General features: G+C 41.9%; 2 protein-coding genes across 8 annotated transcripts; one reads left to right on the top strand and one right to left on the bottom strand.

The window, feature by feature from the left end:
- The first annotated feature begins 641 nt into the window (after positions 1 to 641).
- On the top strand, positions 642 to 13,684 carry LOC149753522 (uncharacterized). 7 transcript variants are annotated; one of them, XM_089930803.1, is made up of 9 exons: positions 642 to 848; positions 963 to 1,029; positions 1,163 to 1,234; positions 8,636 to 9,363; positions 9,450 to 9,596; positions 9,668 to 9,791; positions 10,590 to 10,841; positions 10,925 to 11,011; positions 11,091 to 12,675. In XM_089930803.1, the coding sequence occupies exons 6-9, from the start codon at positions 9,774 to 9,776 to the stop codon at positions 11,253 to 11,255; spliced, it is 522 nt and encodes a 173-aa protein (XP_089786929.1). In that variant the 5' UTR covers positions 642 to 848; positions 963 to 1,029; positions 1,163 to 1,234; positions 8,636 to 9,363; positions 9,450 to 9,596; positions 9,668 to 9,773; the 3' UTR covers positions 11,256 to 12,675. The 7 variants fall into 7 exon arrangements, 6 of the variants coding, with proteins under 6 accessions (XP_089786929.1, XP_089786932.1, XP_089786927.1 ...); XR_016413252.1 differs by lacking the exon at positions 963 to 1,029 and adding an exon at positions 13,275 to 13,684 and having other exon boundaries at positions 643 to 848; positions 11,091 to 11,390; XM_089930806.1 differs by lacking the exon at positions 963 to 1,029 and having other exon boundaries at positions 9,668 to 9,771.
- Positions 3,724 to 5,414, bottom strand: LOC149753523 (uncharacterized). Its single transcript, XM_089930799.1, has 2 exons — positions 5,086 to 5,414; positions 3,724 to 4,704 (listed from the first exon to the last, which is right to left on the bottom strand). The coding sequence occupies exons 1-2, from the start codon at positions 5,320 to 5,322 to the stop codon at positions 3,961 to 3,963; spliced, it is 981 nt and encodes a 326-aa protein (XP_089786925.1). The 5' UTR covers positions 5,323 to 5,414; the 3' UTR covers positions 3,724 to 3,960.
- Positions 13,685 to 13,920: the final 236 nt, after the last annotated feature.

Below are 13,920 nucleotides of genomic sequence, written 5' to 3'. Positions count from 1 at the left end.
TTTGTCGCCGATACTTGCAACCGGTCATAACAATCTTTAAAAATTTTGTAAATCTGGTCACTTAATGTGAATGGAGCTTAATCATAACAATCTTTAAACATTTCAGGAGGTACAAATAGATGCCAGAATCATATAAAAGATGCGATCAACTGATTACAAACGACATATCTAAATGTTTCACGCAGAGAGAGTTTCTCAGCTTGGGTCAGCTACGTATGAAACTTGCGAGCGTACCAAGAAAATTGTGAGCTTATGGCTAATAATGGCAGTGGCGAATGCAAGCCCTTGCATCAAAATTTAGGATTATGATGGCATGGGGAAACAAAGTAATAAAGATTTATACGTATACAAGGTTTGCAAAAGATGTTAAATAGAATTAGATTTGCAATACCGATCAAGTGGCAAGTGGGTTCCCATTTATAGGTAATGCTGGCTTACAAAAAAAGAGAAATATACAAATAAAAAGAGAATTTATGGATGTTATTTTCTTCAGAAATGTACCAAATGAAAGGAACTCCTCTTAGCAGCCTTGTGCTCATATGGGCTGGGCTGAGTAGTCTCCGCGAGCTACTCAGTCCAATGAAACTGTAACGGCGTGAGAATGCCGCTGCTGGCCGTTACACGGTATTCAAAACAAAAAGTAGAAAAAGAGGAGGCTAGGTTAAAAAGTGATGCCAGCCAGAAATTAGGGTTTTACGTACGTCGATGTTTCTCTTTGCCCTCTTCTTCGCCCTAACCTCGCAAAAGAACTCCCGGGCGCCGGCTCGTCTCTCACTTTCCCTCTTCCAAACCAAAGAAATTTTCCAGCCACCGGAAGATCCGCCGCCGTCCGACACCATGTCGTACAGGTAGGGCTCTCCGCCTCTGCCCCTCACAAGCCCTAGCTCTGCTAGCTGATCTGTTCAGTTCGACAAAGATCTGGACTGGGATTCGAGAGATCCTAACGATCTATCGAATATCAGCTTGTCTTTTTGCCCCCAAACTAACGGCTCAGATTTGGATGGTTCTTGATATGTCTATTTCTAGCCGGTATCCTCTTCCCTTCCTCCTCTATTCCATCCCATTTCTTCTCTTTCCATCTCCCATGGTCTCACCTTGTTTGTACGAAGCCCAAGGTTTCATGCCAGTGCTGATGACCATGGATCTGGTTTTTCAATGGCAGGTTCGCCCACCACAGGAGAAACTTCGAATTAGCTACTACTTGATTTGGCTTGGGAGGTATTGGAAAAAAAAGGTATGGTTGATTTTCTTTTTCAATTTTGTGATATATTTTAGGGAACTTTATGAGAAAAGATAAAGATAATGCAAAACAAAATGATGAAAGTAAAAAGTTTTTTTTGTTCAACGGAAAGAAGATGTTCATATCTCAGGCTTCTTGTGGCTTGAATGTGTTTACAGAAGATCCATTATAAATGAATGAAAATATTGAGAAAAAAGTTAGGGGAAATTAACGGCCGGTCCATCCTTGAACCGGACTCTAATTTGGGGAAATTACTGGACGGTCATGGACTCTAATTTGGGGAAATTACTGGATGGTCCAAACTTAGACCCGGCTGTAACGTTTAGTCCCTGTTGACTGCTTTTATAACAAGCGGTTCAGTGGGGTGGTTCTATATACACCCCCCCCTATTGCTCAGGACACCCCCCAAAAATTAAAAAAAAATTAAATACTCTCTACACCCCCCCATTTGCTAAGGACACCCCTAAAAAATTAAAAATTCCTAAATTACCCCCCACCCTCCCCACCCCCTCACCTAAATTGCTCTCTACACCCCCCAACCCCCCCCACCCCGCTCTTCCCCTCCAAAACACCCGCCGGCTTCTCCCTTCCGCCCAAAAAACCTCGCCTCAAGCACCTCGCCGGCGGCCAAACCCCCTCCGTCTCCCTTTGAACTGTTCCGCCCAAAGCACCTCGCCAACGCCCAAAACCCCCCCGTTTCCCCTTCTCCCTCTCGTCGCCGGCATTCTCCCGATCTCCGACCACCTCCCCGGCCATCTCCCGAGCAACGAGCACCTCGCCGGCGCCTCTACGACCACCTCGAGGTAGCTCCCCCCCGCCTCCCCAAATCGTTCGGCACTGGTTCTTTGAACCAGTGCCTTTGGTTCGGCCCCATGGGGCCGACCAAAATACATTGGTTCGGCCCCATGGGGCCGACCCAATGTATCTTGGTCCCCATGGGGCCGAATCCAATTTTTTTTTTTTTTTCTGTTGCTAGACTAAGAATTATTTTTATTCCCAAATTTTAGCCTAGATCACGTCCTTAGGGTGAATTGGATACCCAACATCAAGGACAAGTTTTTCATTACTAGATTAGATAGTAATTTGAGAAGTAGGGATAATTTAGAATCATTATCATATAGCATTAACATGGTGCATCCAAATATGATGATCTTGTTACCTTCATCGATGTCATTCTTGATCTTGGAATGATTATCTCATATCAAATGCTCTATCAAATAATAAAACCACAACATTAGTTAACGAACAAAAACTAAAAACAAAAACTAAGAACTGCGGCATAGTTTTAGGTAAAGTCTATTATTGAGTTATGTCTTGAGTTTACGAGTCGTATACTTTTGAATTATCATTTATGTATGCAATTGAAGTAACATTGAATTATTTATCACAAAACCCAATCATGTAGATTCCAAGAAGTAACTTGTTTCTTTTTTGGCTTGTTTTATCATTTATCATTTATGTATGCAATTGAATTATTTTCTTTGATATAGCCTAACATTGAATTTCTATATTTTCAGACATGGATCCCGGTCCCTCCAGAGTTAGACCTACGGCGTCAGCTAGGAGACGTCGTGCTAGGATTGCTTCTCCCGAGCCTGCTCATATGCCATCGCCCTCTCCTGAGTCAGAGCATGATGATATGCCCGCTAGGGGCGAAGACGATGAGTCCGTTAGACCATGTCCAGGAGGTCCAGAGGATGAGTCCGTCCTGATCAGTTTCAGGACGCATATAGCAGCTTCCATCTGGAGGCAACAGGTATTGTTTATTTGTTATAGCATTATATTTTGTTTATTGATGTTTTATAAAGTAGTAGTAATTATACATTTATATTACAGGAACGGGCTCCACTAAAGTGCATGAACCATACTGCTAAGGTTGGTGAATGGAAGTGGTGGTCTTCAAACCAACCAAATACCAGGTTCAAAGCACTATTGAGGCAGTCGGGCCTCATAGAGTTAGTACAGTGCTCTTATCGATTCACCGATAAGATTCTGATTTCGGGCTTCGTAGAGAGATGGCAGCCCGAGACGAACAGGAGCAGGAGCGGTGGGAGGACCACGTGCTGAGCCAGGCGAGCAGGAGCCACCCAGTTACCCGGCCATCAGACAGCATACCGGGATACATGGAGTGGTATCTCCGTATCACGCACGTTGCAGTTCAGCCTCCTCATCTGCGCTCGAGTACTCATTCTGGAGCTAGGGGAGGTCATGATGATGCTGACATGCACCGGCGGCGTATTGCAGATGCGCTCGGTATCAGTACCGACATTGTACGGATGGGTCCCTCAGAGGCTACGTCACTAGGTGCCGGGCACCTATTTCATGCTATTTGTCAGATGCATCAGTTACTTCTGGGTGATGAGCCTGGCCCGAGTACAGCACCCTCTCATTCGGACGTACAGCAGTACACGCGTCGACGACGGCGTCATAGGGATTGATGATGGAGCCTTTATTTTGATTATGTAGCTTCGACTTTTTTTTTGTGTAATTTGAAACTGTTGATATTAATGAAAAATATATATTTTTGGTACATTTACGTGTAATCTTTGTAAAGCCTGACCCGTTCTATTTTACACAAATATAACAGTGCACATAACAATCAATCTAACAATGCGAAGACAGATATTTTTTGATTTATATTGATAATGGAGTTTCACAGTACATGACTCTAAGAGCCCAAAAAAATTTACAACTTTCAAAAATTGTACATATATAAACAATCAATCTAACTCTACTATCTCGCTAATTATAACATTAGGTGAAGTGCTCTCTTTGAACTGTTGAATCCGGGCTTCATATGAATTTTCCCATCCGGTAGCACAAGGAAGATGATATTTTCGCCAGTTGGTCGCTACTGGCGGAACGGGATGTCCCGGCAACAAGAATACCTTCAAAATTAGAAATAAGAAAATATTAATAGCTACAAAATTATAAATAAGCAAAATTAAATAAGCAAAATTAAATATTCGCAAGTGTTGTGAACGTAGTACCTCAACAAAATGATTTCCATTTACGAATCCGATAGCGATATCTTTGCGGGATAGAAGAGGTACTGGCACAGAACGGAGAGGTAGGAAGGTCAGACATTGTTGCAACGAGAGATGGTATAGGACAACATTATAGCAGGATGCTATAAGATGACCCATGTCCGGCATAGTCATCCATCTGTCATATGGTGGACAATCATCATAATATGATAATGCATGAGTGATCTCAGCAATCGTCCCTTCCACACCATATAATGTGCGATAGTGGTCCGAATGACATTGCAACTCTTGCAATAAATCCTTCCTAACACGCACCCAGTCATCTTCTCCAAATCCCAGTAAGTCAGCTATTGCCCTAAATCCGCAATTCCCATCAGCTTTTACATCCTTGATATGCTGGATGTATGGTCTCAAGGCAGAAGGAATAGCATCAATATAGATAATGGGCGTATGTGACTGGGCTCTAGTACGAAAAACCTGCAAATAATATCAAATGATAGAAAATATGTAACAATGGCAGAAATATCCAAATAGTTATCCGTCTCAGCACATCCCGTACCGGCACGGCACGGCACGTCCCGACATGTCCCGTATCGGCACATCTCGGCACGGCACGTACCGACATGTCCCGTATCGGCACATCTCGGCACGGCACATCCCGTATCGGCACATCTCGGCACGGCACATCCCGTATCGGCACATCTCGGCACGGCACGTCCCGACATGTCCCGTATCGGCACATCTCGGCACGGCACGTCCCGACATGTCCCGTATCGGCACATCACATACCGGCACGGCACGGACCGTCCCGTAGACGTTGTGATACCTATTGTAAGGAAATAAATATTTGGTACTTACCTTTTGCTTGGGCCGCCTCTTTTGAATCTGAGTAGATGGATTGCGGATGGTAACTTTCTCAACACCAGGTGAATAACTATCCTGTCCAGATAGAACCAACTCAAACGCAGACGGGTCACGTCGAGTAGACGTATCAACCTTCATTGAAGCGCGCCCACGTGAACCGGTCTTCCGTTTTGCAGGCTCTAAAAGAGGTGTACTATCTGGACTTGCAATCTCTCGTAACTTCTTGATCATCTGCAATTGAGAAGCCCCATCTAACTTCTTGAATCGTAGCGCAATCAAATCTAACTCTGCATCACAACTCAACTGAATTGGCTGCACGGGGGGGGGGGGGGGGGTGTAGGCACAATATCAAGTTTCCTCCAATGAGGATCTATGCAGTCGAGAGGAATGGGCCGACCTTCCACCCTGTACCGCGCAATCTGGTGAGCACATGGTATACCATGTGTGCGTCGAATAGCGCACCCACAATTTGAATCATCAAACCCAACTGAATTGGCTCGTTTCGATTGGGCGAGGACATGATTTAACGCACTTATAGATATGAAACCTCGCAACTCTTTGAATTCAGCTGGCTTGAAGTTGTGCTGCACTACCAATAAACTCTTCTCCAATGAGGCTTTAACGGAGCTGTGCTGCAACTCAATCAATCCATGTATTCTAGTCCAAGATGACTCGAAACTTCCTTGGCTTGATCCAAGCTGCTTTTTGAGCTTTGCATGTGCACTCTCGACCCTAGTAAACAAATGAAAGTTAGATATAACAATTGAGGCAAATTAAAATTAAATGAGTCTTTATTTGTGATACCTATTTGTCGTCACATTTCCGTAGTGCCTGCATGTATCCGTCCACGCCGCAACAAATCTTTCCTTGTATTTGCTCAGCCAAGTATCTGACACATACTGTAGTGCATCTGGATAGGTACCGAACTCTCTCTGCAGTGCACTCCAGCGATCATTATACTCGTCTTCCGTGGAGGACAGCACTAGTACATTCCAACTCATAATAAATTTATCCCATTTCTCCTTCAATTCGAAAATTTTTTTGCACTTGGCCAAAACATTCCTACTAATATGTCATCTACATAATAAATGTCTAGCAGTAGGAAATACTCTATGAATTGCATTCATCAAAGCCAAGTCTCTATCTGTAACAATCAACTCAGGCAAAACATCATCAGCTATGACACTGCGCAATCTCTCTAATGCCCAAGTATAGCTTTCTTCCCGCTCAGAATTTAAGTATACAAAAGCAATTGAAAATGTCATGTCAGTAGATGTCACCCCCACAATCTCTAAGAGCGGAAGACGATACCTATTCGTCTTGTACGTGCAATCCATTATCAACACACGGGGAAATGCACGGAACAAATCAATGCTGCCAGGGTGTGCCCAAAATAAGTCATGCACAACATCCGTATTAGTACAATTCCTATGCCACTCAATATATTTAGCCTCTAATAATTTACCTAATAGATGTTGCATTTCAGACCTCCCGGCTTTCTCTACAACCTTAAACCGTTGACGTACATTGTAGATAGTCTTGATAGTCGTAACATTGAGGGCATCTCTTTCCTTCAATGTGGATAATATGTCCTTTGGACGAACCAAACTCTTCGACATATCCACTAACAATTTCGTCTCCTGCTCAGATAATCTCCCTGCATATGAGTGCCCCTCCAGATTCTCTGCAGCGGGATGATTGTGCACTCCACATACGACCAGTAATATCCAATCATCCGCAGTATCCAATTTCTTTCCTCTTAATGCAAAAGGGCATCTACACTTCTTTGTCCCACAGGCAGTCTTTATTCGCTTTTCTTTTTTGGTTCGGTACGTCCCACCCCTCTCACAACCTAACGTAATTCTAGGTTTCTTAGAAATGGTACCTGCATCGGATGATTTGATTACAACAACAAAACCATTTCGCCTCCCAGCTTCACGACACCAATTACACAAGTCCTCTCTACTCTTGAAGATCTATACATTAAACAATTTATGTAAGTACACAGTTGTAAAAATAGCTCGCTAAACTAATACAAAATTGCACAATACATTATAATACCTCGTAAGTTGTAAATTCGCTTGTGTAATCCAGTACAAATTCTGATCCAATTATACTCGATTCGGTTGTAGCATAGCCCTACATATAAAATAATTTATCACCAAGAATTAATGAATCAGAGGATCTGTTCGGCACAAAATTCAGCACGGCACGCGATTTGGCACCAGAAGCCTTCTGTTCGGCTGCACAGTGCCGAACAGAAGGCTTCTGTTCGGCTGCACAGAGCCGGACAGAACCCTTCTGTTCGGCTGCACAGTGCCGGACAGAAGCCTTCTGTTCGGCACTGTGCAGCCGAACAGAAGGCTTCTGTTCGGTTGAGGGTTGCCGAACAGAAGGCTTCTGTTCGGCACTGTTCAGCCGAACAGAAGCCTTTTGTTCGGCGATCCAGTGCCGAACGGAGCACGAACCGTGAAAAAAAAAAATTCGAAACAAGGTGGAACACGTACCTTTGCGGCCGATTCTTCGTCCCAAATCACTAGTTGCTTGTCCATGCTTCGAATGGGGCTTAAATCTCCTTCAAAGATCGCCTAAACGATGTAAATGGATCGAGGGGTTTAAGGGGGGTTTGAGGGGTGTTTTTTTTTTTCTTTTCAAAACGAAACGGAGGAGGAGGAAGGGGGGGTGTACTGAGAAAATTTCAAGGGCAATATGGTAATTACACTAAAGGTTAGTTTGGGTATTTTTTTTTTGGTTTTTGGGGGGTGTCCTTAGCAATAGGGGGGTGTATATAGAACCCCCCGGTTCAGTGACATTTCGAAATGTCATTATGAGACCAAAATACCCCTGACCTTTTCGCTCTTTCGCTTGGATGATTTCGCTTACTCTGTTCATTTGAACAAAAATCCTATTTCTTTTCATCTATTCTGGCCCTTGTTTTGTCTCAAAAGTTCTTTTTGTAATCCTCTCTTAGAACGAAAAAAATCCTCTTCTTCTTGCTCGATTCCGCTTGATTTTTACTCCCCTGTTTCAAACCCTACAACTGCAAACCGTATCCCACCGATATTCGATCTTCCTTTCTTCCCCAGTTAAGTCGTTATCCTCATCAAAAAAGAGAACTCTTCTTACCTAATTTTTCAGAGCAAGCAGATATTTTCTGTCCGACCTCGGAGTCGACTTTCGAATCGACTTCGCCCTGTTCGTTTGTAGCGGAAACTTCGGTCGACATTGCTCTTTCCATCCTTCCTTGAGGCTTCTCTACATTCCTTCAACAGATTTGTCAACCGTTGCCGCATATTTTGTTCAATTATTTTTTTAAACACCAACATGTTATGTAGTATTGTTGGGCATTAGTTTTTAAATTGTAGGAATGGTTAGGATTTGCTCAATTAATGGACAGAGAGGTTGTGCTAGCACATTTGAGATATTTGTTATGGAAAAAATATGACAATTCTATGCTAATTGTGTTCTTTGTTATAGTTTTTAAGATTATTCATTTTGAGTTGATATTATTCAAATTTTTTTTGTGAATATATTTGTGATGCAGATAGCTTAGATGGCCCCAAAGCAGAGTAGAGACAAAGCACCTGCTGTTGGCCCTACTAATATGGTCAACGGAAGGTGTTACTTCAGCCACTTTGTCAATTTTATGGTCACCTTAATCCGGTCTACGTATCGTGATCAGAAAGAAAGGATTAGTGGTACTCCTTTTGAGCATATGCTAGGTCTACCATATATAAAACAAAGTAGGCCTGTGTTGGACACATTGCTCTCCTTTTGGGATGATGTTGAGAAGGATTTTTGGTTTGGTAGAGTTCTAGTGCCTTTTATAGGGATTGATTTGGCACTGATCCTTGGTTTGAGTGCGTCGGGTGATGGGGTCGAATTGCATAGAAAGGGGAGGGTTACGTCTGACCTCATCATCCGATTTTTTGAGGGTGACCACAAAAAGGCCGATAGAGATGTAGTTAAAAATAGATTGCAATTCCTTGTTGGTAAGTCTGGATGACAAGATGTAGAGGATTTCATGAAATTATGGGTTCTATATCTCTTTGGGACTATCCTCTTTCCAACCGTACAATACTATGTTCCTAAGGCATTATGTTCATATTTTGATGATTTAGACTGCTTAGGTTCATATAGTTGGAGTTTTGTCGTTTTCTCTTTTCTTCGCCAGCAGATATCTAGTCTAGCCGACTGTTTGAGGACAAGAAACATCACCGGCGAAAGATAAGATCTGATAGATATATGGATGACTGCACGGTCGCTCTGGTGGTAAGCATCTTAATGTTTTTTTTAAATTTCATTATTACGATATATATATTTACTTGTAATTTGATGTTTATAATGGTTTTTGTCAGGTATGGGCTGTTAAGCATGCGAATAGTATTGTTGGAAGCCACCGGCCACCGTTTATGTATCCACGTCTCCTACGTTGGAACAATACCCCATTCCCTCGCAAGGTGGATGTGATTGCCGATGTTACGAAGAACTTAAAACGATTTGAGGTTTGAATGTTAATTTCCTGGATTGCAAATATTTTAACTTATTGCAAAACTTAAGTGTTCGCTTGCTTTAGGTGATCGAGAAGCTACAACCTAGAAAGGAGGAGTTGCACCTTCTCTCGCAAGGAAGGCTACAACTAGTTCGTCCGATAGAGAAGAGTTAAAGAACTGCAAAAAGGTATGCATGTTGGAACTCAGGTATCCGCATACTGTGACTTAGCATTTCTGAAACTTACAACCACTTTTGATTTGGCATGCACTTTTCACATTTTTTTTTTGCTACGCAACTTTCACTTGCCGGCACATAGTTAACTCCATATGACACATTCCTATCTACTATGTACACTTTATCAGTTCATGGTAGAACACATTAACAAGCAATTGGCACACATTTATTCTCATTTGCCACGCACCTATTAGGAACACACTTATTAAATCATGGCACACATTTAGGTATTATCCAGTCACACATTTCAGACTTATTTTTACACAATAAGCTGTGCTTGGAACACACTTTCAGTTATTATCTACACACAGTTAAGTATGTTTCGAAGACACTTTATAAATCCTAGCACACATTTCAAAGTTCTATGCATACATTTCACACAATAGAGTATGCTCCGAACACACTTCTTAAAGCATGGCACACATTTAGTTATAGACTGCACACAGTAAAGTATGCTTGGAACATACTTGTTATAGTTTGGCACACATTTAGTTCTGATCTGCACACAGTTAAGTATGCTTCGAAGACAATATAAATCCAGAGCTGGGTTTCATACTTCTATGCACACATTTCACACAATATAGAATGCTTCGAAGACACCTATGATTTCTTGGCAGCATACATTTACAACTACTTGGCACACACATATCATATATCCACACTAATGGAATTTTTGCTAGCACACACATTTAGTTCTTATCTACACACAGTTAAGTATGCCTACACTTAGTTAAATGCATACACGAAGTTGGATAATTGTGTTGTTTTAGGTTCCGTCATCCAGCTATAGTGATCGACATCCAATGGAAAGCGTACAGACACGTATCACAGTGCTTGAGAGGTGTTTGATAGAACATGACTTTAGTTTACCAGACCCTCAAACTTTTGGGGATGTCGAAGGGAAGGACGATAGTTGCATAGAACTGATCAATAAAAGGGTGTCGCGAATAGAGAAGGTCCTACGAGATAAAAGCCTTCTGGTGGATGACAAACCTAGTGAGCATGCTACAGTTTCCGTTGAGGTAAGTAAAGTTGGACGAATTATTAAATGAACTATCAGTTCAAGTATGTAGTAATGTATGAATTAAATACGACAAATTATTAGGTGAAGGAGCATACTGCAGCTGGTGAAGCTATGGACCAAGCTGCTGTTGAGAAAGATGATATGCAGCATAGTGCAGATTCAGTAGAGGTATGTAATTATTTGGTTTGTATTGTATATGCTTTTAGAATGGTAGTATAAATCGTTATAAAATGCATTTTTCTATTAGGTTATTTGGTCTACTGATGCTGAGGCCAAGAAGGAACATGGAGCTCTGACCAAATATGTTTCCTCCGTATGCAAGCGCGTCAAGTTGGGAGCATGCAAGCGGAAGGCAACAGAAAAAGCTAGGGCCATATCAGAGCTTCCAAAGGCTTATTGGCAAAATAGGTGAAGGTAGTATGACAATTACCATTAAAAAGGAGGATTTGCCCGCTCGGTCAAGTAACTTATTGGAGCCTATCACTATTGCATTAATGGAGCTCCACAAGTCAATTCCAGCAAGGGAGGAAACATCCTCCTGAGAGCGGTATAGAAATGTCGTCTCGTCCTTACGTGATTTTGTGTCCGTATGCAATTTGGTTCCTCTATAAAGTTAACTTTGCTAACTAATAAGTTACTTGTCTTCACCATTTATTCAACTTAGCATTTAGCACTATTCACTAAAGTGGTAGATGTTAAGAGACCAGTGTCGCTAGAGAGGCCAAGAGTGGCACCAAAATATACCTATCACGAAGAGGGGGAAGGTATAGTCCTTATTTACTACGAAGAAGCTATTAATTTTTTCCTTCAAGAATCAGTTTGCGTAAGTTAATTATATTAACTTTTAATACCTCACATTTATCACATTGAAACTAGCTTAAACATTTGAATTATGTAGGGACATAATTGGAAGGACGAAGATACTACCAAACCATCGTGCATCGGTGATGCCTTAGTGCAGCTCCTACATGACAAGCCACTATGCAGTAGGTCTGTTAATGAGCCAAGCCCGAGCCTGGGAGGTGCGGGCTCGGCTCGTTTCACAGAATCTCGGGCTTGGTATCGAGCTCTGCTCGGTCTTGCTTGACAAAGCAAAAGCTCGGGCTTGAGCTTGTAAAGCTCGTTTCAGTTACGAGCCTGAGTCCGGGTTTGCTCTTCCTCCTGTTTCAAATAAAAAGCCTTTCCAGTTAACTGCTTTTGTTTGCGGACACTGTGCTTCTTGAGGCCGCCCTGTATCACTAAGAAAGTTCTCTGATAGGGCTATGAGCAACAAAAATCAAAGAAAAGTATAGGTGCTAATACTAGTACTAGTATTAGTAGTAGTAGGTAGGTAGGGACTGCAAAAGATATAATGGAGGCCCTTTGGGACCAGCCGTATCTGGATCTGGATCTAGAGATAGAGAGAGCGGCTGTGGTGACAACCCCCACAAGAAATGAACAGTCACGTCGCTGTCGCCACTGCCTTTTTTGTGCTTACGGCCTTCGCCTCCCTGCGCCTTTTTCGTTTCGGCCGGGTGGTGACGCCGTCGCATGTTAGGAAGGAGAAACAGAGTTGCTTTGGTTTTCGCTGTGTTCGTCTTTTAAGAGGGGGTTTGATTGCTTTTTGCTACGGCGAGTAACAGTGGCAGATCTTTTGCTTGTGGAAAGAGAAGAGCGCCCGAGTTTCCATCAACATGAATATTGAAGCACTTGTCCTATACGGCAACTGGGTGTGAAAAAAAGCTGGCAAGTGCGCGAGGGGGGAGAGAAGGGGAAAAAAAAGGCAAGGTCCAATGCCAGAACCAAATTCAAAGCGGTGGGACACTGGCTCGGCCTGCACCATGCTTGATACTAGAGAGTTTTAACTTCTACCTCACATAACAGTATATAATTTGGTATTTTGATATGTTTTATTACGTACAGGTAATGAATGTCTACTTTCGCATGTTGGAACTTTTTTCTCGAGCGTATACTGAGATCATTGACAATCCGTGTTTATTTTTCGCTGCGAGATTCAGGTTTTGACTTACTGCTCATCATGAATTTTGTTTATTTTGTTGAAAAAATTCATATACATTTTCCGCCCTAATAAATTGTGCCGGCTGCTGTGGTTCAGCATTTACCGTTGGATTTAGGGATAACCACTGATGTTACGAAAACTATCGTAGATTCATTGCAACCTAGTCTTCAAAAATGGTTACGTGAATTCAGTGTTGCCGATCTCGAAAGGTGTAGATATCTATTCATTCTGATGAATACGGGATGACATTGGTATCTACTTTCTTTTGATTTGAAGGAGCAGCGTTTTGATTGCTACAACTCATTGTGGAGTTTCGACGTTGGGGATGATGCTGTTAGATATGTTGGTATCACTTGTACAATATGTTACACTGATTTTTTTTTTGTAATCATGGGTTTTCCTAAAAATAATCTATTCTTGACATTATTGCAGGCATCTTTTGTGCGATCATGGCTAAACGACTGCGTCGGATACCATATCCTTGAATTAACCTATTATGAAATTTGAGAATGCGCACAACAAAAGCTCGATAGTGTCGATTGCGGGGCATACGTGCTTATGTTTGCAGAGGCATTGACGCGAGGCACCTCGAGACCATTGCAGGAACAATTCAAGGATCCTTTTTTATACAAGAGTTGGTTTGTAGGGACTATTCTGTTAAATTTCCGCTGCATTGCATTTGATAGGTTTTGGTCAATGTACGGACTGAAGTCAAGTAGAAAGAGAGGTTAGACTATATGTTGTAAAAGATGATTGTAAGATGAGTGCATTTTCATTTTTTATGTAATATAACATTTTAACAGAAAAGATGATTATGTTAATTATGTTCATATGATTGGCCAAATTTTCTGCTTCATGTTGTGCTCATTGCTGAAATGCTGAAATGGTAACTTATTATAGGTTCTGAAACAATGACTAAACTGTGCCGGCACACACTTTCAATAGTGTGCCGGTTAACTTTAAACGTAGTTATGCCTTCATAAACTAAAAAAAGTGATTAAATTGTTTCAATACTATTGCGGTAAACTTGAATGTGTGCAGTGTGCCATTTTGGAAATTTAGTTAGGTCCCGCTATCA

This window comes from Phoenix dactylifera, chromosome 5 (genome assembly GCF_051530095.1).
Source record: "Phoenix dactylifera cultivar Ajwa chromosome 5, Ajwa_hap1_PhDact_Kaust_v1.1, whole genome shotgun sequence".
Taxonomy (NCBI): domain Eukaryota; kingdom Viridiplantae; phylum Streptophyta; class Magnoliopsida; order Arecales; family Arecaceae; genus Phoenix; species Phoenix dactylifera.
Note: the sequence above shows the minus strand (reverse complement) of the source record. Positions and strands in the feature narration are given on the sequence as shown.